We start from the raw sequence: 24,989 nt of genomic DNA on the forward strand, positions 1-24,989 counted from the left end.
GATGGGGAATAAGTAGTTTGACCTCTACCATAAAATAACTTCAAAATCTCTCTCCCTTTAGTTTCTTCCTCCTTTTTTAGAATGATGAGAAAGGAAGTATAAATAAATAAAAATTTTTTTCTATTACTATTTCATAGTTTCTGACATATCCACTAAAAGCACCATTTTATCTTGTTTTGTTGAAAAACTTTAAGTGGCTTCCCCAGACTCCAGCCTAAACTCTTCTATTGCTCCTCTCCCTAATGTTTGATTTTTGCTTTCTCAAACCTCCTATCAGCACTTCTGCCCTTCCAGTAGCCCTCAGAAGACCTCTCAGCCCTCCATCCTTTTTTTTTTTCTTTTTCTTTTTTTGTAAAACCTCCCTTCTAGAGCTGTCTCTGGCCTCTCCTGCTAGAATGTGCACCTCCTGAGGCCTTGGAAGACCTTGGTGCCTACCTGGGCTCTGGAGGAGGATATGGATATGCAGTGACTTGAGACTAGACCCCAGGAGACAGGCAGAGGTAGTGTTAGCATATAGGACCTAGTACTGGCACAGGCATTGTTCTCCATGCTTGGGTATGGCAGAGAAGGAAAGTGTTCTTAAAAATCTCTTCCCTCAGAGAGGAGCTTCTATTCTAATAGTTTTACATGAACAGAAAGGTTATAAAAACAGGGTTATATATTTTGAGCATAGCTAACAACAGCAGTCTGGCTCTGTCTTTGAAACATGCTGCTGAAATTTATGACTTTGTCACTGATATGCTAGCTAGCCTCTGAAGTGTCCTCTGGAGAAGAGAGGTGACCTAGCTTGAACTGCCTAGAAGGTATTTGGTATTCCCTCTCCTTTGCCTCCTCACAGTTGCAGTAATGGGAAGAGACAGAGCATTGTTTGAGATCACTTTTGGACAAGATGGGCTGCAGGAACATGGTAGGAGACTTGACTTTTAGTCCTACTATGTGCATTTCATTGGCTATCAGCTCTTATCTCCATTTCTTTTGGTTGTGGTTGCTGGATATGACCTTGGTTCACTGAAGTAGTGGTCATTCTGCCATTATAAGGCATCCCCCTGAAAAACTGTTAGAATTCTAGAAGGGGGCTGTAATCAGCCTTTTGTACTAAGTATCTCCCAGAGGTTTTCACTGAAATGCAAACCCTAAAAGGCATGCTGGCTGGGATTTATTTCACAATAATCTAGAGGGTAGGGGATCGAGAACAGTGGGCCTGGCCATGAGTTGATGTTGGAGCTGGATGATGGGTACATGGGTTTCACTATACTCTTCACTTTTGTTGATACTTGGTATTTTTCATAATAATTTAAAAAAAAAAAGACCCTCATGGTCAAGGAATGGATGACTTTCATATTTTTGCTTTATTGTATTTTGCATAAATTATTTAGTGAGGTTTTGGGATGTTTTTGGTATTGATTTTAATGATCAGAGACCATAACAGGACTAAATTAAGGTTAGACTGGAGAGAAATCTTCAAATTTATCTTCATTGATCAGATTTTTTAAAGCACTTAACATGGGTGCCTCAATTACAAGTCAGCCCTCCATGCAGACCTGTAAAGACAAAGAAGAAGGAAGCAGAGTTGTGATCAGGTGCCAGAGAGCTGACCTTTCAGATGCTGAGAGTGTGAAGGTGTGAGGTATGCAAGACGAGAAGGCCCACCACTTAAATTAGACTTTACGGGTGAGCCTTGCCTATGGTCAGAGGCCCAGTGAGACCCCACTACCAGCACTACTGCTGATTTTGCCCCCATTCTAGGCTGATGTTCACCTACTCCTTTGTCTCTGTGCTTTAACCTTACTCCTTTCTCTTATTCTTTCAGTACTTTCTCGCCTCACCCTTTACCCTCCAAGACCTGAATCCATCCATCTTGATCTCCTTAGGCTAGTTTTCCTATATCATGTCCCTTTTTACTCCAGGCCCAGAATTCACTCTTTTCCTTCATCTCTGCTTTTTAGTGAATGACCATTAGTGTTTGTTAACAAATGTAATTGGACCACGAAGTGGCTTAATGACAGGCTGAGGAATGGAGACCCATTCGTGTAGCCTTAAAAGATTTCAGGCAGTTGGCAAGTAAGAATTCTAAATAAAAATTGAAACTACCACCTGTATTTTTTCAGGCCGTTGATGCTCACTGCCATCAGCTGCATCCTCCCTATGGCACTGGTAAGTGTGGGAAGGGCTGGTGACAGTTTTGGTGGGCTGCTGAATTTCTTTTTTCTGGGGGAAAAATAGCTATTTGCAAGCTGTGTTTTTAACTTGTCCCTGAGGGCTGGACAGCTTGAACCAGCTATAGAAAACCAAAAAGATAAAGAAGCAACTGACCATGCTGAGGGGTTTCCTTGGGGAACTGTTGTCAGGAATTAAAGCTATTCAGTATGTGCCTTGATCCTTACATAAAAGTAGCATGTTCTATGCATTATTTTGAATAATAAACATATACCATCCAGGTACTCTAGGATGTCAACTGTTAAATTTCCTGAAATTCTTAAAACATTTTCCCCAAAGATAGATGTTGGCTGTGTATCTGAAATGGTCCAGAACAATGTATGTACTTACTGTTTCCTTCAGTAGGAGGATTTATCTCTCTCTGGTACTTTAAGTTTTTGTGGTCAGATCAAGAAATGTCTGTTCCAAAGATTAACTTATAAAATTGTGACAGAGACTTGAATTTTTCTAGGGGGAAGGGTTTGGTGGAAATCACAAAATAAATTTGTGGCTGTCATTTACTAACAAACTTTAGGTGGACTTGGGATCCTGTGATTTGAACATTTTTTTTTCATCACAGTCTGCTTTCTGCTTAGGGACCTAATGGAGAAAAGATATAAAGTTGAAACATAGAGTAGGGCAGCAAGTCACAGGAACGCTAAAGTATAAGCCAGTAACCAAATTGCTGCTGAAGTTGCCTAATCTAAGCTCCTGGAACCCTGCATCTGTCTCCTTGTAATGCATGGGTCAGAGGCCACATAGATCCAGAAATTTTCTCTTACCAAGGTAGTCTCTGTTCCACGTTGACAGGTTGATGTTTACATTATTTCATTTCTCTAGTCTCTGAAGCCCTTAGATTATGGGAGAAAGTGCATCCAGAATATCTGATGAAATACTGAGGTTGTGGACTTGTGTGCTGTTGATCATGTTAGGAACTACTGATAACAGCAGCTAAAAGTATTCATGTACACTTGATTACATCTCTGTGAGAAAATCATAGCATCATTGGCTCATATCCTGGATTTCTCCATCAGATTCACCTCCCACCACCCACTCCATCCTCTAAAAACTGCTTGTGAAGTAGGGATAGAATTGTGTGCACAATTAATATAGTCTTTATTAAAAAACAGAAAGGAGAACTTGACTTTCCTGCAGCTGTCTACTCCTGTAGCTATTTATGCATGGGTGGTAACTACTGAACATGTTTTGAGTGCCTGTTTTGAGTGCCTGTATCAGGGAAATATCTTTTAAGTATCTGTCCCAAACACAGACTATGGAGGATGACAGAAGTTTGCCTGCAACCTTTGGGAACTAGTGATGTACAGTAGCACAGTCCTTTTTTATATGCATATAGCAAAATACTTCTTGAAATAAAGATCTGAAAACCATCCAAGGGTGTTGAGATTGTAAATGTAATGGCAAAACAAAGCCAGGTTGGATTGGCAATGCAGAGCAGTGTCCAGGGCAGATAACAATAGAGGTGACTCCATAGTTTCAAGCTAGAGGAAAAGCTCTCCAGAGGCTTCTGATCCATTGTGGGTTAGATTTGAGGGCACAGATAATGAGGGAGGAAAAGGTGGAGAAGATGGGCTATACTTGACCTCTGCTCTGACCCCATCTTTGACTCTGTGAAAGCCTTCTCTGGACCACCCAGGGTCTTCAGGGCACCCTTTAGTCTTTGATGAACTTTGTACCACTACTTGCCCTCCCTTCCCCACTTTGATTGGTCACACTCCCTTTCCCAGCTCCCCTGGGAAAAGAAGAGAGGAGTTCTTATCTTCAGGGCTTATGTTCCCCCTGACCAAGGCTTAGGCACAAATATGATTGCTCAAAGACAGGCAAAGAAGTGAGAAGAAAGCAGGTCTGAGAGCTGTACCCTATGTAACAGCAATAGTTTAAGAAGCTGACAGACTGCAAGAGCATCCAATGGAGCACTAAGAAGGCTTCTTGATCTGAGAGATTTAGTGAGAGCCAGGAGTGTTGTGAAGTTATCAGCATTACAGACTTATTTATGCTGAAATTCACATTGTATAATCAGTTAACCTTTTGTCAAAACCATCCTAAAATCTCTGAAGGGGAATTTTTCATTTTGAGGAGTAAGTAAAAGGTCAGAGTGAACTATTTGATGCAATAGTGTAAGGGTCAACCCTTTGCTTATTGTGACATTTGTTTAGGCAGATGATTGCCATTGGATTATATTTGGCAGGCTTTGCCCCCAACTTTGTGGAAATTTTAAAACATATAAAGAAGTTTAAAGAATTATACAGTGGACATTCATATACCTACCTTTTAGATTAGACAATTGCTAGTCTTTGCTGCATTTGCTTTATTCTGTATCTATCCATCAGTCGATTTTATTTTTATATGGCTTTATTGAGGTATTTACATTCTATTAAATTCACCCATTTTAAGTAAAACCACTAAACAAGTTTTAGTAAATATAAACAGATGTACAACCATCACCACAATCCAAGTTATAGAACATTTCATCACCCAGAAAGTTCCTTTGTGTCCGTTTGTAGTCTGTCCTTGCTCCCAGTCCCAGGCAACTGCTGATTATCTTGCTGCCTGCATAGTTTTGCCTGTTTTAGAAATTTCCTATAAGTTGAATCATACAATATTTAGTCTTTTGTGTCTGGCTGCTTTCCCTTAGCATAATATTTTCTAGTTTCATCCATGTTATATCACATCAGTAATGCTTTCCTTTCATTGACCAGTGATGATTTTCCATTGTATGGACATATACCACATTTTGTTTATCCATTCTTTCATCAGTTGATGAACATTTGGGTTGATTCCAGTTTTGGCTGTTATGAAATACGCTGCTATGGTCATTCCCATCCAGGGTTTTATGTGGACATGTTGTCATTTCTCTTGGATCAATATCTAGGAATGGGTTGCTAGGTCATATGGTAAGTTTAACATTTTAAGAAACTGCCAAACTGTTTTCCGAGGTGACTGTTACTTACATTCCCACCAGTGTTATATGAGGGTTTCAGTTTCTCCACCCATTTGCTAGCACCTAGTGTTGTCAGTCTTCTGGATTATAGTCATTCTAATAAGTGTCAAGTGGTATCTTGTAGTTTTTAATTTGCATTTCTCTAACGACTAATAATGTTGAGGATCTTCTCTTGTGTGTACTTGCTATTGACACTTTTTTTGTTGAAGTGTCTTTTCAAATCTTTTGCCCATTTTTTAAAAATTGGGGTGTTTGTCCTATTAGTGGGTTGTATGAGCTCTTTATATGTTCTTAATTAAGTTCTTTATCAGGTAAATGATTTATGATTATTTTCTCCCATTTTGTGGCCTGTCTCTCCCATTTTCTTATAAATATCTTTTGAAGAGTAGAAGTTTAATTTTAATGAAGTCCAGTTTATCATATTTTTTCTTTTAAGGATTGTGCTTTCAGTGTCATATCTAAGAAATCTTTGCCTGAAACTGATGTCACAAAGGTTTTCTTCTTTGTTTTCTTCTAGAAGTTTTGTAGTTTTCAGTTTCATTTAGATCTGTGACCGATTTTGAGTTAATTTTTCTGTGGTATGAAGTAAGTTCTGTATTTTATCTGTTTGTTTTGTATAATGATCTTCAGTTATTCCAGAGCCATTTGTTGAAAAGTCTGTCCTATCCTCCATTGAATTACCTTGGCACCTTTGTGGAAAATTAACCATAAGTGCATGAGTTTACTTCTGGACCATATTCTGTTCCATTGATTTGTATATTTTTCCTTAAGCCGGTACCCCACTGCCTTGATTATTGTAGCTTTATAGTAAGCCTTGAAGTCAGGTGGTGTAAGTCCTCCAACTTTGCTCTTTCAAGTTTGCTTTGGATATACTGGTTCCTTTTACATTTCTACAAATTTTAGGATCAACTATTTGTACCAAGAACCCCTTCTTTGATTTTGATTACTGTGTTCAGTGTATAGCTGTGTTGTCTGGTGTGGTAGCTGTGATCACATGTATATTGGACTTTTGAAATGTGGCCAGTTTGAATTGGTATGTGCTATAATTGTAAAATATACAGTGGACTTTGATGACTTAGATGAAAAAAAGGATGTAAAATATAGTTCACTAATAATTTTTTGTGGATTATATGTTGAAATAATATTTTAGATATATTGGGGTAAATAAAATATAAGTATTTTTCACCTGTTTAAAATCTTGGTTTTCATTTGTTTGCTGCTATATCGAAATATATTTGATTTTTATATCTTGATCTTCTGTTATCTTACTAAATTTATTCATTCTAGTAATAGTTTTGTAGATTCTTTTAGGATTTTCTGTGTAAACAGTCATTTTATCTAGGAATGGAGATAGATTTGCTTCTTCCTTTCTAATCTTTCAGTATGTCTTTTTTTTTTTTTTAATTGCCCTGGGTAAGACCTTCAATACAATGTTAAATGAAATGTTAAAAGTGATCATCCCTGCTATTTTCCTGATCTTAACATTCACTGTTTCATTGAGTATGTTTTCCATAGATGCCCTATATTGGATTCAGGCAGTTCATTTTGCTTCTTAATTTGCCAAGAATTTTTATCTTGAATGATTATGGAATTTTGTCAAATGAATTTTCTTGCATCTACTAAATGATCATTTGGGTTTTTTCTGCCTTTATTTTTTAATTCAGTGAAATATGTTAGGAGATTTCAGATGTTAAATTAGCCTTCTATTCCTGGGATAAACCTCACTTGATTATGATGCTTGATCCTTTTTCTGTGTGCTGGATTGAATTTGCTTAGATATTTAGATTGGTTTTTGTATCTGTGTTCATAAGGCATGTTTTAAATTTTATTTTTGTTGCATTTTTGTCAGACTTTTATGTCAGGGTTATGTTAGTCTCATCAAGTGAGTTTGTTAGAAGTATTCCTTCTTGCTCTGGTTTCTGAAAGTGTTTGTATAAGATTAGTGTTGGTAGAATTCACCAGTAAAAACTTCTGGGTCTAGAATTTTGTGAGGAAACTTTTGATCATGAATTCAATGTCTTTATAAGATACAGAGTTATTCAGTTTTTCTTTTTCATTTTGTGTCAGTTTTGGTAAATATTTTTTGAGGAATTTATCAGTTTCATCTAAGATATTAAATTATTAAAATTCAATTATAGTATTTTCTTATTTTGCACTTAATATCTGTTAAATGTGTAGGGATAGTCCCTCTTTCACTCTGGTTTTTGGCAATTTGTATTCTCTTCTCAATTGTTCTAGCTAAAGTTTTTGTCAGCTTTACTGATCTTTTTAAAGAATCAACTTTTGGACTTTATTGATTTTCACTGTTTTGGATTTTACTGCTGTTTTTATCTATTATTTCCTTCTTTTCACTTTGAGTTTTGTCATCTTCTAGCTTTCTTTAGGTGGGCCCTTATGTCATTGATTTTTGGACCTTTCTTTTCTAGTATAAACATTTACAGTTTTAAATTTCCCTCTAGGCCTTATATTAGCTGCATCTCACAACTTTATGGTATTTTCATTGTCATTCAGTTCAAAACATTTTCTGTTGTGATTTCTTCTTTGACATACAGGTTCTATAGAATTACGTTTTTTAATTTCCAGATATTTGTTATATAAGAAGAGTGTGCTTGGCAGAGAACACTTAGGAAGCCTCATTGGGATGCTGGAATCATTTGGTCTATTGCTGGACTCCTCAGGGTGGTGGTTCTGCATTGGATCCTAATGACTATTCCACTAATGCTTAGGGTTTTATCTTGTCAATGCTGGAGAGCACTGATAGGTTTTAAATGGGTAAACTGATCCGGACAAGATGTGAGAGTGCTAAGAATTGTCCATTACTGTAATTATTATGTTGAAGCTTCAGGAAACTCATCCTGAGAATTATGGAGTGGAGGGGTCCAGACAACAGACACTGGCATATCAGTATAATATACCTTCCCTTTGTCCAGGTGATAGTGAAACCTTCTGATAGGAGTGCTTAGGAGAGGCAGGACTAGAGATTGGGCATTGGAATGGTGGTGATGGGAGAGGGTGAAGTGTTAAGTAAGAGTGAGATATAGAGGAAAAGGCCAAGGGAGGTGTTGGATGCCTCCAGTGCCAAGATGGGCATTCAGGAGGAAGAGCATGTTTAAAATACCTGAACAGGTGCTGTGAGAGACTCATCACAGAGACCAAGAGAGGTGTGAAGGCAGAGGAAATTTAAGTGTGAGATGAAGCATGAGACATGTTTGTTGAGCTTGGCAACAAGGGAGTTTATATTGCCTGGTGTATGTGTATAAAGAATAACTCAATGTGACGGAGGGTTCAGCTCAGTGGTAGAGTGCATGCTTAGCATGCACAAGGTCCCGGATTCAATCCCCAGTACCTCCATTAAAATAAATAAATAAACCTCGTTACCTCCCCCCCCACACAAACACACACAAAAAACAAAGAATACCTTAGTATATCCACCATCAACAATTCTGATAGATTGAAATTCAGCAATTAAAATCAACATTTTGTCAAACTATGAACCGAATTGAATTTCTATGGGCAGTTATACCCACTAAACTTTCTAAAGTATTATATATAAATTATCAAATATGATTCTTGAGAATAGCTTTAAAATGTACTTCAACATTTTGGGGGAGGAGTAGTGGGATGGGAAAACAACTTTCCTCTTGAGAGTGTTAAATTCATCAGAACTATGCTTGACTCATGGTCTTGTGACTGTCCAAAGTGGACAAATTCCACCAGCAAAGGGTTTGCAATTTAGACAGGGGTGATATTCCCAGGCATTCTGGAAATAGTGAGATTCCTATTTCCATTGAGAGGGGGCCCTCTTTGACCCCTGGGATTGAATGATGGACTTGATTCTGTCTCTGTGAGGAGAGGCTCAGATTTATCTGTGAGTAATTACCTTGGAACTCGAGATTTTTGGACAGAAACTTCCTAGTTCTTAGTTTCTAGTCTTTTCCTTGAGTAGTATTTTCAGAAATAGAAAAAAGACTCATAAATTAAAAAGACTTTTAGTGTTCTTATTACAGGTTGATCTAATAGAACCATAAATTTATTTTGAACATGACATGGTTGTTTTTCTTCCTAAGTATTTAATCTTTTTTTGGCTTTTGGTGGTTGATTGGGGAAAGTTTGACCTTTCATTATAAGTCCTTGATAAAACATAATCCTAACTACTAAACAGGTTGTTAGTTTCTTGATCAAAACAAAACAGTTCTGGGGGGAGGGTATAGCTCAAGTGGTAGAGTGCATGCTTAGCATACATGAGGTCCTGGGTTCAATCTCCAGTACCTCCTCCAAATATAAATAAATAAACCCAATTACCTCCTCCCCATAAAGAAAAAAGAGGAAGAACAAACAAACAAAACAGTTCTGCAAGAGTTCATCTTGGTTCTGCTGAAAGATTTCCTCCTCTGTGATTGAATACATAAGAGTGGAAGACTCCGCAGTTGTGAAGTGTTGCCCAATAGATTCAGAATGGATAGATTCATAATGTATTGCTAATAAGCTCTTTGAGTATTAAACAGTAAATGGTAGTTCATTCATGAGAGAGCTCAGCTGTTTGTACTCTAAGAAAGATTTTTATCTTTACTGTTTTAATGTCATACATAAGGTTTGTATGTATGTCCTTCTGCTGAAGATGGCTTAAGTATGCGCTGCCGCAGCCCCCCCCCACCCCCCCCCCCCCCCCCCCGTTTTCTGTCCTCAGGTCACCTGAGGTCTCTTCTGGGAGACTGTTGAGGAGGGCCGGGGTGGTGTGAAGTCAGTTCTCTCTTGTGACTCAAATCAGGGAGGAGGTGGCCTCCCTGAGACTGCCTTTTAGCATAAATTCTTCCAGGTACTCTTCCTCCACGCCTGTGCTGTTTTGCTCAGAGGGCCTTTTGGAACCTGACTTCGCTGTAGATCTTCCCTAGTGTCCATTACTGGGCAAGGTGCAGTAATTCTGCATTTTGCTTAAATTAATGGCCTCAGAATTCCTTCAGGTTTATAGTGGTTTATTGAGGGGAGGAGTCCCTGATCTTCTGTGATATATACTACAGACATGATATGGGCAGTTCTCACTGCCCCTCACCATCTGTGATATGGGGATCACAGTAGCTCCTCCTGCAGAGGGCTGGTGGGAGGTGCATTCAGCGGACGCATGTACCTGTAAAGTGCTAGATGCATCTTCTCTTTGCATTACCTATTCTTACCAGAACTCAGCTCTGCTGGAATATTGTGAGTTGGTCATTAGTGGACTTGTAGTCATCAGTAAAATTTTCAGTTTCAGCAGAGGGTTGTGTTGTTTTCCATAAATGGGCTATACCTGGTGTGCTGATTCTGAGGCTTTGTTGCTGCTGTTAGTGCTGCTTAGATCAAGGGATCAGACCAGATGTGGTGTTAAAATTGTTTCTTAAGGAAGGTCAAGAAATTTCATTTTGAAAATCCACACATTAAAGACATAATGTCATTTAACAATCAGCATGTATTGAGTGGCTACCGTGTGTCTAGTCCATTTCTGGGCTCTGTGGATCTGTGAGAAGCCACCTGACTCCTGTTCTTAGCCTAAAGGTTCCACCCTAAATCATCTGTGGTGGTAAGGGAAGGTGGCTGCTGAACATGGCCAGGACTCCTCTGGTTTACTGAGTGCCTTTGATAGGACCTGGTAGCCACTGCACCATGAGACATTTAGAAGTTAGGACAGAAAACAGTGGGTATAAGTCTGACTGGGCCCCCCGGGTAAGAGAAGACTAAAAAGGTTCCAGCAAGGAGCTCATCTAAAGCAGTATCATTATCAGGTTTTAAAAATATATTTGTAGCCAAAAGCTACATTCAAGCAAATTTTAACAATTTAACAATAACATTTTAGACCAAATGTTTTGTCTCTGTTTTCATTCTGTGATTGTTGTCTGTTGTGTATTATAACATCATATAGAAGGAATATCAGCTATAACTCAGGAATCCTAGGCCTAAAGTCTCCGTGGGCCTCAACAAGTAAATACTACAGCAACATGCATGGGCCAGATGCCTCTTACCTAGTATGGAAGGGAAGTGGAGGACCTCCCCACCCCCGACCCTTAGTGAAGTAAGCTGTCTTGAGCCCTTGGTTTATTTCAGATGTGCCTGGCTTGTAGGACCGGGAAGCGCTCACTCACTGCCCAGCTTTGACACTGATGGTGCACTGGGACATGCCCCTGTTTAATAGGGATGTACCTGTCTCCTTTCAGGAGTGATCTGAGCTCTAGGGATCAGGACCACGTTTTGGCCACTGTATCTTCCCTTCTGCAATTCTTGTCTGTGGACCAGGCATGCACCACCTTATAGGCCCTTGGTTGCTCCTGTGTGAAGACTCATTCCATTGAGCAGAGCACCAAGGTTCTGTATGTTCTCTTGGCTCCCTAGGCTGAAGAGAGCTCCTTGTTTCTCCTTGATTCAGTAGCATCCTCATGCTGTGCAGTGCTTTCTCTCGACCTCCAAATGCATCCTAATCTCCAGGCCACCAGCCATATTAGATTAGGCCCCCAGCCCAGTCTTGACACTTAGGGTATTCTGTTTTATAACTAGCTAACTTGCCCTGTGAACATTAAACGTTAAAATAAATGTGAACTACTTTCTGTGTCAGTAAACTTACCTCTGCAACATCCTTTTCAGAGAATGCATGGTAATACATTGCATAGACCTGTCATATATTATTTATCTGTTTTCTTTCTGTTGGACCATAAGGTTGTTTCTAATTTTTCACTCTAGTAAATAACACTGCAGTGTACATATGCCTTATCATTTCCTCAGAAAGAGTTTACAGAAGTAGAATTTCTAGTTCAGAGCACCTTCTGATGCTCTTTGTTAGCCATAACCATTGTGCTTTAAAAGAGAGTGTAGAAGCCAGAAGGGCTGCCTACAGACTTTTAAATCACCCTTGGAATTAGGGCTCATTGGTTGGAGTGTTTTTTGTTTGTTTTGTTTTGTTTTGTTTTGCTGGGTTTGTACAGGAAGTCCAAGCCCAGAGATTTTCTGCAAGTAGCAGGCCTAATTAGAGGTGCACTTTACATGTATTGCCTCCTACAGCAGCTTGAGAAAACCTAAATTACATTAGGGAACCCACAACTCTTTTGCCTAAATTGGGTGCTGTGTTGTTATTACTGTAAATGGGATGATTTTGCTTACGTTTCAAATCAAACCAATTTATTTCAAGGGTCATTAATGAAAATAAATATAGAAAAAATCAAGAGATCCGGGAAATCATTTAGATTATGAGTCTGAACTTAAAAGATGAAGCAGAGAACCAAGAGGAAGAATTTGGAAATCAAGCCTGGGCCTGCAGTAGACATGAATGTATGCATTTCTCAAAATGTGGAGGACTCTGAAACTACAGTTGTAATTTGATTTTTCCTTTCTTCTTTCTAGGTATCTCATTCAGTTGCTAAACTTATATTAGTTAATTTCCACTGGCAAGTCGCAGAGATACTGGACAGGTAAGGTGTTTGAGAAAGGAGAAATGGCATCACCAATAGCTCCCTTCTTTGCCTACCCACCCAGTGGTGATTATTGTTCATGTTTTGGAGAATGTCCTTACAATGTGCATATTATATTTTTAAAATACTGGATCATATTGTATAGCCATTTTTCTCTCAATATATAGAGAATATTCCGTGTTCTCAGCATGTTCTTTCTACCTCAGTTTTAATGCTGGCATAGTATTTTATCATATAGATGTTCCATACATTTCTAAACCCCTGGTGTTTAGGCAGTGAAGTTCGTTCAAATTTCTTATGCCATTATTAGTTTTTAATCAGTGCCCTTCTACTTAACAGTTGTTAAAATCTCTAGTTACTTCTTTTGGACACATCAAGTGAGGAATAGGTCATAATGTAGTGTAGATTGCCTTCAGAGGAAATGTCAACCAGCTTACCACCCACCTCCAGAAGCAGAGCCCTTGGGGCACAGACCTTTAGGGTCTCAAGATGTCTTGGACATTGTCAGGAGGAAGGGTTTCTCCTCCTCCTGCATCCTCTAGGGAGATCCCCTGTGCCCCACTCTTAAAGGCACGTGCTTCAGTCTTGCTCAGGGCTTCTCACCCTCAGCACTATAACATTTTGGGCTATATAACTCTTTGTTGTGACAGGACTGTTCTGTGAGTTGTAGGAGGTTTGATACAATCCCTGGGCTCTATCTACTAGAAGTCCTTAAATCAGACATGCTACCAGAGTGCCAAATAACCCCTGAAGCCAAAATTGTCCCTGGTGTGAAGCACTGGTCACTCCCTTGCTCTTCCACACTGCAGTGAGTCTTCCTTTCTCTATGTGGTGTGATTCTGTTACCTGCAGGGGAAGGTCGTGCCTTTCCTTCTTTAGACTAAGAAGCCCAGACCAGTTGGAGCAGCTCAGCCCACTCAGGAAGGTTCTCTAACAGCACTCTCACTCTCTGTACTCAAGAGCTGAATGCGTTTAGATAGACTTCCAGATGAACTTCACTGTTGGCACTTCTGCTTCAGCTACCCAAACTCTGGAACCACTTAGGTCCAGTAGTGGGGATCAATCATTGTCCAAACTCTCCTGCCTAAATTGGCAATGGAAGAGATTTGGATGGCTAAAGATTAAGATACTAGTGTGAGAACTAGGAATAAAAGTTGAAGGAGGCATTCTGACTAGGTGCTGGAGTAAGGAAATCACACACATGAGACGTAGTTCTTCCCCGCTCAGACTCCTGGTATCTTGGTAATGCGTTTACCTGGACTTTGTGCGGCACTTCTGTTGCCACATGATAACTGTTTTTTATTTTAAATGTACTTATGTCACACTCTTTCCAGAAGGAAATTAAATTTTTATTATGAAATACTTCTTTTTAAAAAATGTGTATGTGAGTGCGCACACCACTCATGGATGTGTGTGATGTGTGTAGGTTTTAAAAATAAATAAAGCAAACATTCTAAGTGTCCACCCAAACAAGAAACCCTCTGACACTACCCAGAGGCCTCTGGTGGCAGTCCCTGCCTGGCCACATGCACTTCCTTCCTCTCCAAGATGACCAGTATCTTGAATTCGGTATTGATAGTTTTCTTATTTATTCTTTTTTTTTAACTGAAGTATAGTCAGTTTACAATGTTGTGTCAATTTCTGGTATACAACATATTCTTACTTATTCATAAACTATGTATCTTTTAGTTTTGTATGTTTTTAGAACTTCACAGACATGGAATCATTTTGTATGTGTTCTTCAACTTTTTAAATTAACAAGGTTGCATTTCATGACATTCATCCTTCTGTCAAAACCATTTGTGAAGGTGGGAAGGGTATAGCTCATTGTTTCAATGGGTGCCTAGCATGCACAAGGTCCTGGGTTCAGTCCCTAGTACCTCCATTAAAGACAAATAAACTAAAAACCTAATTACCTCCCTCCCCAAAAAATTTGTGAATTTTCAGGGGTTTTTGCTGTTATAAATAATAACATCTTTTTTATTGAGTAGTAGTCATTTTACAATGTTGTGTCAAATTCCAGTGTAGAGCACAATTTTTCAGTTATACATGAACATGCATATATTCATTGTCACATTTTTTTTTGCGCTGTGAGCTACCACAAGATCTTGTATATATTTCCCTGTGCTATACAGTATAATCTTTTTTTTTTTACATTTTTTATTGATTCATAATCATTTTACAGTGTTGTGTCAAATTCCAGTGTTCAGCACAATTTTTCAGTCATTCATGGACATACACACACTCATTGTCACATTTTTTTCTCTGTGATTTATCATAACATTTTGTGTATATTTCCCTGTGCTATACAGTATAATCTTGTTTATCTAATCTACGTTTTAAAATCCCAGTCTGTCCCTTCCCACCCCCCGCACCCTTGGCATGCCTGCTGTGTCTTTTGCCCATTTTTTATTGTTATTTTTCATTTCAAATGAACTTTTAGGAGTTTTTATTTTGTTTTGTTTACTCTGAATGTCATTTTTTTGGCCTGTTTTATATATGTTGAATTATCTTTCAATTATAGCTTGGCTTTTCACTGTGTCATGTCTTCTGATGAACTGAAGTTCTTAAATGTAGCATAATTTGTCAGCGTTTTCCTTTATGCTTTGCATTTTTTGTGTCTTAAGATATCCTTTCCTATTCTGAAGAGATATTTGCCTGTAATTCCAGAAAGGGACTTAAAGCAGATATGGTCCTTAGTAAGTATTTTTCATAAAGTTCAGTGCCTTTAAAACAGGATTTTATTCTCATGCCAATTGAGAGCTAAAGAATTTGAAAAAGGAAAAAGTATTTGTAGTAAGGTAAAAGGAAGCTTGGTTTTGTGAGAAGGTAATTAAAAGACAAAGACACTTTAGTATGACTGCAGCACATGTTGGTCTGTCCTGGTTTTGTTCAGAGGTAGGAGTGTTTGTCTTCAGTTTCTGATTCCCTTTATTTCTGCTTTTTGTTTTGTAGGTACAAGTCTAATTCTGCTCAGCTGCTTGTGGAGGCTCGAGTTCAGCCCAGTCCATCGAAACATGTGAGTGTTTCCTTCTTGAGTAAGGCTTCTTCTAATGCAAGTGAGTTTTGCTGTGGCTCACAGTGTTATTGAGAACCATCTTGTTTTGTTTATAGTGCAATACGTCCAAGATATTTGTTCCAATATGGGCCTAAGTCTTCCATTTTGATTATAGTTTGGAAAATTTCCTCATAGATGAGGAGTTAATCATTGCCTGTCCTGGGGCCCTTTCCAGCCTCACTTTCTTCTTTGCACTTAAATGCAGCCTGCACACCATTCCTGCTGTGTTCCTTGGTGTTCTGAAGCTCACCACGTGCCTCTCTGACTCTACTTGTACCTTCCCTGGCCTGTAATGTCCAGATCCTGTCCCCGTCTTTGCTTGTGTGAATGGAACTCTCCTTTAAAGACCCAAATCCAAGCCATCTCTTACAAAGCCTGTGTCCTGGGATCATTCCCCTCCAAACTGTCAAGTTATATCTTTAAACTTCTACATGTGTGTTGTAGTGATTCACTCTTATCTTGTCAGCTCCCTTACCAGACTGTAAGTGGTTTTTAAGCTTAGGAACCATATCTTAAAATGTATAGCAATTTCCTCTGTATCTGGGAGTTCAGTAAACATTTGTCAAATGAATGAGGGCCCTGTTAAGAGCACCTTCAGAAGGGAGAATTGGGGCTAAGGTCACCACAGAACTTCTGCAGCCTCTTAGGAGAAATTTCCGGGAGCATACGGGACAAACATGAGAATAATCCTTTTCCTCAGATTGTTTTTTGTATTCCTAGTAAACTAACAAGAACCTAGTATAAATATGTGTGGACCTTCTCATTGGTTTGTGGTTTTGCCTAAAGTCCCCAGATTGTCAGTCTGTGTAACATGGTATGGATTCTGGAACTTAAGCTTTACAGTTAATCTGCCCACATCCTAGAAGAGTTTCTTCCCTAGTAGAAGCCTTCCTCATCCCCCTAAAACTGTATGTGCTATCTCTCTGGTGTGTTAAGGATAAGTTGTAACTTGGTAAAAACTGTAATGTTAGATGTTTTGGGCCTATTGGTATGGGAAAACCACTGTCTTTGACAAGTAAAACTGTGTTATGGGCTGTTTGAAGCTTACACTCAGCCTCTAAGAACCTGTATGGCTGGGTTTGTAGTACTTGTTGAGGGGCAGCTTTGTGCTGTGCTGAATGGGGGCAGTTTACAAAAGATACCCAGTATCCTCTAAAAGAAGTTGGACTGAATGACCTTGAAGGACCTTGACGACTCTGAAATATCCTGGTCTTTTCAGCCTCACATTATAAACTACTGTTAAGTTCTCATTTCCACCTTCTTTCTGCCTCTCTAAATCCTAGTGATTCATCATTCCCAGTTCAGGTGCCACCTCCTTCAGGAAGCCTTCCTGGTGTATGCTTTCTGCTCAGAACTCCTGGAACTGCGGACTCCACACATCACAGTTGAGTTCTGACGCTTGTTGAAGGGTCAGAATTGCCTCCTGTGGCTCATATCACTCTGCCTCTCTCCAGGTCCCCACAGCCCATCCCCCTCACCACTGTGCAGTGTGTATGCAGTTTGTGCGGAAGGAAAACCTACTGTCTCTGGCCTGTCAGCACCAGTTTTGCCGTAGCTGCTGGGAGCAGCACTGCTCAGTACTTGTCAAGGACGGTGTGGGTGTGGGTGAGTCTGCCATAGGGTTTGTAAAAGACTGACATGAAGTATTTAGCTTCAACTCTGCCCTTTCAGGTACTCAGATCAACTGACTCTTTTCTTGTGAGCTTAGTTGAAGTTTTTATTGTCAGAACCATTGGTTTCCAAACACATAAGGCAAAGTTTATCCCATTCCTAAGCAAAATTAGTAAGTTAAGACTAATATTTGGGCATATATGTAAATGTTAATTTGAGTGCAAGGCTGCCTTCTCTTGCCTTTTGGGAGAACTGTCCTAGGAGCTGACTACCCAGTCCACCTTGATTCTCAAAATGGCAGCCAGAACTCAGAAACACCTGGCAAATTTGCTGCTATTAGGTAATATAAGCACAAATCAGATCTGATGATCAGTTAAAGGAGTGTTTGTTAAAACTATGACTTGATGATATTGAAACTAAATTAGCATTACATTAATTGTATCTGCCAGATCTCATTGTGTTACTGGTAATCACTTGTACATAATACTAAACATCACAAAACTAAATTGTTAGTCAAGAACTCTACAGGATTTTTAAAACAATTTTGTTTTTTATTGATGCTATTTGTGACATATACCATTTAATTGAGGGTAATATTTTAGTTGTGTCACTGTGTAAATATATTAATTTCTGTCTTCTCTGAATAAATCTGTTGCTTCAGGGGCTCCCTGTGTAGAACCTGAATTTGTTGGTTGAACTCAGGAAGCAAATGTATTATCGTAGTGTCTTCTGTAGTATAGTTGCCCATCAGGTTGTCTTTGTTCAACAGGTGTCTCTTGCATGGCTCAGGACTGCCCACTCCGAACACCAGAGGACTTTGTGTTTCCATTGCTGCCCAATGAAGAATTGAGAGACAAATACAGGCGCTACCTCTTCAGGGACTACGTGGAGGTATGCCCAGCCCCTGCTGTGCTCTCTGTCTTCCTGGGCCTACTTCCCATCAGATGCTTACCACACTTACTTTCTAGACAGGGCTGCCATTAGATGCTTTTGTGTGAAGAATGAGCATTATTTACCACTAGAGTGGTAGTGAAGAACACAGACCCTGGAGTCAGGCAGACAGTTGTATGAATCCCAGCTCTGTTGCTTCCTCACTCCTCGACCTGTATTTTACCTCTCTGAGCCTTGGTTTTCTCTTGTAGAATGGTCAGGCATCCCCACCTTATACACAGTTGCTTAAACAAGCTATTGTATATCAGGGGATGAACACAAGTCAGGCATATCGCAGAAGTTGCTGTTCCATTCAGTTCACTGTGTGATTCAGCACAAAGAAGTATTGCTTCTTGAGCAATTTGAAAGCTTGTCCAGGTTTTCAGCATGGTCAGTTTTGGAGTCCTTCCCCTCTAGTGGGCTGCGTGTTCAGGCTTGCTGGTTCCATGCAGCATAGTTTTCATCTTTGTCTTTCATGCCTCAGCTCATTGGATTGATTGATGGTCTGGGTCTTCTTAAGCATATACTGCAGGATAAACAGAATGACTTGTTCCTTGTGTTGTTTGCTGCCTTTGTTAGATGCCTGAGAGTCATTGATCCCCTCAGTCTTAGGCAGAGCTGATGGGCTGTGTTCCTTTCCACTCCTGGTCTGTATGCACGTTTGTCTCAGAAACACAATTCTGTATTCCGTTTTGTAATCTAATCTTAGATCGTTCTAGTGAGCTGCTACCTAGTTTAAGCAAACATTCAAAGATCATTTTCAGTATCTGTCAAATATCTGGTCTTCACAGTATCCATCTTGAATTCCTATAGCCCCTTGATATAAGTCATCAACTAGAAGAACAGAAGGTGTTTGAGTACTCAGGGAGGTCAAATTTGGAGGCACCAACTACAGATGTCCTCATTATTTCCCCTTGGTGTGTTCACAGAGTCACTACCAGCTCCAGCTGTGCCCTGGTGCAGACTGTCCCATGGTTATCCGGGTACAGGAGCCCAGAGCTCGCCGAGTTCAGTGCAATCGGTGCAACGAGGTCTTCTGGTAAGAGTGAACATGGGCGCTGAGCAGCCCTGGACTCATGCCTTCTCCAGCTCCAAAGCACCACTGCTGTTGCTCTATGTGAGGGTGGGCCTGGGAGAGACAGAGTCTTTGAGCCAGAAGAGCGGCTCTACTCCACATGGGCAGGGTTTGTACTTAGCATCTCTTGTTCCATGAGTTGTTTGATAATACTCAGTCTGGAGACAACAAAGGGGCACAGATTCTTGCAGAACATGCTATGGTTTATGCTACTAAGACTCATGGCTCATAGATTATGTGTGTCTGTGTGGTTGTGGTCTCTACCTGCACATATAACAACCTTCAACATTTTAATCTTTCTCTCCCTTGGCCTTCCTGCTATTTTATAACACTCTAATTCATAAATGTTTACATCTACTTGGGGTTTACTCCATTCAGTAAACACGATAGAAATAGCTAAAGGCCTTCCAGGGGAACACTCCATCTTTTATCACTTTGATCACTTTACCTTCATTGTCACAACAACTGTGTATGATTGGTACTGTTGCTTCCCTTATGTTATAGGTGAGGAAATTAAGGTGCAAGGTAATGGCAGAGCCATAATTTAGGTCTAGATATATCCCTCTAATTATGCCTCCCTGGAAAATTCATGGTGAGGCTTCAGAGAAACTATGTGGAAATGTGGTATGTGTGCCTGCCTTCCAAGACATTGTTAAGGGAATCTGTCACTCACCAGAGGTTAAGAATCACTAATGTAGTTGCTCTGAATCCCATCCTTTGTGTCTCACATTATGAACTTCTTTCCCTGGGACGTTTGTTAGCCTACCTGAGAGCCTTTATCCATAAAGTTCTGTTGGCTTGGACAAAAGGGAAATTAAAAACATAGGAGCCTGGCCTGATGTACGTTGGAGTGTTTTTCTTTTCTGATTTTAAGTTTTAAAAGCCATATCAGATGTATTCTGCCCCCTACAGACTGCTCAGGTTCTGGGATTTGTGCATCATGTGTGCACATCTGGCTGGGAGATAAGCCAAGGCTCCTAGAAGCCAGTCTCAGTCGTGCCTTGGGTCTGAGTTGAGGTATCCTTTTCGGAGTACCTCCGCATGCCCTATGAGAGGCGGAGTTCTGAATCTGACGTCCTGTCAGGAAGGGTTAACATCACAAGATATTTAAAACAAACACATCATTTCAGTTTATGGAAAGTATATCTTAGAAGGGCTTAGATTAAAGAGTAGTTCACACAGTGTTTCTGTATAATCCTGGGTAAGTAAAGATGTCAGAGGCCCTAATAGTTGACTTTACCTCTTTGAAAAGCTCTAATTCAGGATCTGTTGGCTTGGACAGAAGGAAAATTAAAAACACAGGACCTGACCTAACTATTATTTGAATGTTTTTCTTTTCTGATTTTAAGTTTCAAGTGTCGTCAGATGTATCACGCCCCCACAGACTGCGCCACAATCCGGAAATGGCTAACGAAGTGTGCAGACGACTCTGAAACAGCCAACTACATTAGTGCTCACACTAAAGACGTAAGGACTGTATTTTACCTGTCATGGATCTGCCCTCCTTAGTGCTGCCCGGCACTTGCCTGGGAGATTTGCCATCTGAGAGCAGAACACCCGGGGCCTCCGGGCCCTTGCTGGAGGCAGACCTTTGCTCAGACTTGGCAGAATTTGCAGCAGTTTATCATAGTATGCTCTCGGTGCATTTATTTTAATAAAATGCTGAAATGCCTGGAAAAGTTTAACCCATAGGAGAACTAATTAGAAAACTAGGTTTTATTGAATGCCTTCCAAGCTTTAACAGCCGTGGGAGGGAGTGGTTGATGGCAACACCTAATAAACAGCAAGACTCTAATGCAAGCCCAGGCCTGTACAGTTCTCATTCTGGAAACTTCCCATGGGAAAGCATAGCCTGCAGCCCCTTGAGCCCTGCGTGACTCAGCACTCAAGGCTATAACCTGTGCCAGTCACACGCTGAGCTGATGTACCCACAAGCATAGTTGTGACCGTGATATCATTAAGCATAGTCCACTTCGGGGCAGTGGGAGAGCACAGCATTAGACTGGTCTCTGCATTGCTGCCTGGGGTTCCCTGCAGCTGTCAAATGAATAAGAGTGAGTGAGATTTAGAGATTATTTCCTTGCTCTCTCCTGGAAGCAGAAGTCCAGGGAAGCACCAGGACTTAATCTAGAGTCGCAGCTCTTGTGCTGCTTTGGCATTTCTCCCAAGCAGGCAAGCTTTCTACTGACTCAGCTTGTGCTTAATCTGAGCGGCCTCATGGCAGGGACAGATGGTGGAAGACTTAGTGGGGCTCAGCTGGTGCTTGGAGTGTTTCAGAGCCAAACATGCTGACCTCATTTCCTTGAATTGCTGTTCCAGCCTCAGCGACCCGCCACATTTAAGTGAGATGCTCCTCCCCAGAAGTGCTCGCACGATGAGCTACTGGGCTCGGGTGCCAGGAGCTTTGTGTAATTTGTCTTAGAACCGGCCTGATGGTGCGTGAGCCTAACGGCGCCCTTCTGTCTCCTCAGTGTCCCAAGTGCAACATCTGCATTGAGAAGAACGGAGGCTGCAATCACATGGTGAGCAGAAGCCTGTACCCTTTGCTTATGTGACATGGAGCCTTTGGTCATCGTGCCTTTAACATGTTCTCTTCTGTTTCCCTCTGACAGCAATGCTCCAAGTGTAAACACGGTGAGTCCCAGTCTTGGTGTGCGAGACCTAGTGCACAGTCTCTGCTTATGCACGGGTCTCCATTGCTTGTTTAGTAAGTGCTTTTGTGATGAAGTGACAAAACAAAGGGCAGCCTCAGTCACTTGTAGTCCTGATAACCAGAGTAAAGCAGCTCTTAATTTATTATTATTTTTTGGTCCCTTGTATAATCCCACTGCCATCTCACTGACACGTGTAGTCAGAAGTCAAGTTTGGGATGACTCTTAGACCCTCAAGAGTCCTAAGTCATCCAAGAAGAAGGTCTTAGTGTGTTCTTTTTATTTTTGCCAAGACAGGTAAGTAGCATGGGGCTTATCTGTGCTACCTTATGGATAGATAGCTTTTAGAGCAAGCTGCACATGATTTTACTGGAAGTAGTAAAATAATAGTTTTCCTTTGACGTTCTGTAAAGTTTTCAGAGGGGGTCTTGATTTGGCCTTTCAGGCTTCCTTCATCTGTTAGGAATAGATTACATAGAACCTGTTGGTTTTGCTTTCCTTCCTGCCAAGAAAATCAAGTAAAGAAATAAAATTTCTTCAGGTAGAAAATATGCCCAGATGGGTTTCCTACCCAGTTACTTAGATGCCCACCAGGAGGTCCTGAGAATTTCTCTTTGTAAGTGCCCACCTAATTCTATCCCTATGTTCTCCCATGAGCCCACTGTAATCAGAGTAGACAAGGCAAGATTTTAGAAGGGAACAGTGACTCTGAAATACAGAATGAAAACAGGCCAAAGGTAGTGACATGTTTCCTCAGTGATATCCCACTCTGTCTCTGTGTGTGTGAATGAGAGGGACGTGTGTCATCCACTTAGTGCATAGGACACACGTACAGTTTAAGGAGAAATGACAAAGTGAACACCCCAGTATGCACCACACACCTAGTACTGAAGAAGTTCCGTGTGTCCCTCCCTACCCAGAGTTAACTGCCGTCCTTTGCGTTGCTGTGTAGTGTCACCACCTGCACGGGCAACCCTAAGCAACGCAGTAGTATTTGAAACAGTAGCAAGCAAGCCCAACCTAGCTGATTAAGGAGAAAGCAACATTGGCACTGTTCAGTGAAGGCTCCTAGGAGAAATGGACAACCTCTAGGTCTCTGGGTTTGGCTTGAGCTTCCCCACATTTTACAGAAGCCCCTTTTGGGAAGTCAGTGAGCCAACTTATAGGAATGAATCCTGAGAAACAGCATTTACCACTGTTGGGATCTCTGGCAGAGACAGAATATAGAACTGTGGTTGGCCTCTTTCCATTAAGCCACAGTGATTGTTTGGATGTATAGCATCCAATGGGGATCTTTATTTTTTCCCTCTTTGCTTCCTCAGTCTGGAAACCGAGTCATAATTCTGAGTATGAACTACTGAATAGCTGTGGGCTTTATAAAAATGTGCTTTTTCAGAAAGAAGGAAAAAGGGGAAACCCTTTATTTCCAGCTTCATGTACAAAATGTTTCTAGGACAGGTGTCAAGAGTAGGAGGTAGTCAGGAGGGTAGATGTGTCCTGAATGATCAATTGGCCTCAGCTCGACATACTTCCACTTCTCACCAAGGCATTCACACAGTAAACCAGTGGTCTCGTGTAGTCTGCATCTGCCTGTGTTGGAATAAAAAGGCATAAAGCATGTGTGCTCATGGAACTAAGACTGTCCTTAGGCTGGTCTTCACGTTGGCACGGACAGGCTACAGGGACAGTATAATGTGACAGGGATGAGAGGTGTACATTCCCTCTGGGGAGTTCTGGTCAGGTGATATCCCCACCAAGAGGGGCAGGATCTGTTTATCCCCCTCCTTTGCCTATGCCTGTGGAGGAATGTGGGCTTGTCTCGTGTGTAAATGCCTCCTTCTCTGTTCTGTGCAGACTTCTGCTGGATGTGTCTAGGAGATTGGAAGACCCATGGCAGCGAGTATTATGAGTGCAGTCGGTACAAGGAGAATCCCGACATTGTCAATCAGAGCCAGCAAGCCCAGGCCAGGGAGGCCCTCAAGAAGTACTTGTTCTACTTTGAGAGGGTAGGTGTCCTCTCTTGCACCTACTCCACGAGGGTGGGCTTCTTCCAGTTGGCCTGCTGGGGTGAAACTCTGGCTGACTGGTAGCCACAGCCAGTGTGTGCACACAGAAGTCAGGAAGTGGAGCTCCTGCAGTGGCCTGGGTGGTGCCGCCCATAGATGGGGCTTTCAGGCTCCACAGGGCAGCCACAGCCAACAAGGAGAGATGGGGTGCTGACCTTGTTCAAATGATGGTTTGAAGGATAATGAAGAACCATAAGACAGTCTTTTGCATCCAGTGCCTTGTTTGTTTGTTTTTAATTTAGGTATAATTGGTTTACAATATTATATCCAGTTTCAGATGTATAGCATTGTGATGCACAATTTTTAAAGATTAGACTCCATTTATAGTTATTATAAAATATTGGTTATTTTCCATGTGCTGTACAATATGTCCCTGTAGCCTATTTATTTTATACATAGTAGTTTGTAGTACCTCTTAATCCCCACCCCTATCTTGTCCCTCTCTCCCATGCAGTGCCACATTAATATTCAGATTCAGAGTGCAGTTATTTCCAGGGAGACCCTTCAGAAGCCCACAGAGCATGGCACATGTAGTTTCTGCAGGTACCTAGCTTTGCTTTGTCCTCAGGGCTGGAGCCATATTGCCCCAGGGGTAGAGTGATCTTGCAGGCCGGCAACTACTCTGGACAGGGTTAGTAGTGTGGACTGAAGAAGCCCCCTTCTGCACTCCCAAGGACACACAGCCCCCTTTAGTTAGTTAAAGCTATGGCCATGCCCTGCCGGCTAAGGTGTCTGTTCTCAACTCCTGTGTGAACCTCTGCACCTTCCCGGGACTCCTGCAGCTTTCTCCCTTCTCTGCCCCGTAGTGGGAAAACCACAACAAGAGCTTGCAGCTGGAGGCACAGACTTATCAGCGGATTCATGAGAAAATTCAGGAGAGGGTCATGAATAATCTGGGGACATGGATCGACTGGCAGTACCTACAGAACGCTGCCAAGCTCTTGGCCAAGGTCTGTACCACCTTGCTCTTCCCAGCCCTGTCAGGCCCAGACCTCTGAGGGTGGGAGGCACTG

The 24,989-nt window shown here is 41.1% G+C and overlaps 1 protein-coding gene across 4 annotated transcripts in view; it reads left to right on the plus strand.

Moving 5' to 3' along the window:
- Window positions 1–24,989, plus strand: part of ARIH2 (ariadne RBR E3 ubiquitin protein ligase 2) — a 43,485-nt gene that overhangs the window by 15,996 nt on the left and 2,500 nt on the right. For 3 of the 4 annotated variants that reach the window (XM_006196279.4, XM_031686578.2, XM_072941232.1), the window contains exons 4-13: window positions 12,518–12,585; window positions 15,541–15,604; window positions 17,098–17,248; window positions 18,024–18,145; window positions 19,114–19,223; window positions 20,609–20,726; window positions 21,731–21,781; window positions 21,872–21,893; window positions 23,765–23,916; window positions 24,783–24,926. In XM_006196279.4, coding sequence (XP_006196341.1) covers window positions 12,518–12,585; window positions 15,541–15,604; window positions 17,098–17,248; window positions 18,024–18,145; window positions 19,114–19,223; window positions 20,609–20,726; window positions 21,731–21,781; window positions 21,872–21,893; window positions 23,765–23,916; window positions 24,783–24,926 — 1,002 coding nt within the window. Of the gene's footprint in view, window positions 1–2,108; window positions 2,155–12,517; window positions 12,586–15,540; window positions 15,605–17,097; window positions 17,249–18,023; window positions 18,146–19,113; window positions 19,224–20,608; window positions 20,727–21,730; window positions 21,782–21,871; window positions 21,894–23,764; window positions 23,917–24,782; window positions 24,927–24,989 lie in introns of all 4 variants that reach the window. The other variant, XM_015235033.3, reaches the window with a different exon arrangement.

This window comes from Vicugna pacos, chromosome 17 (genome assembly GCF_048564905.1).
Source record: "Vicugna pacos chromosome 17, VicPac4, whole genome shotgun sequence".
Taxonomy (NCBI): domain Eukaryota; kingdom Metazoa; phylum Chordata; class Mammalia; order Artiodactyla; family Camelidae; genus Vicugna; species Vicugna pacos.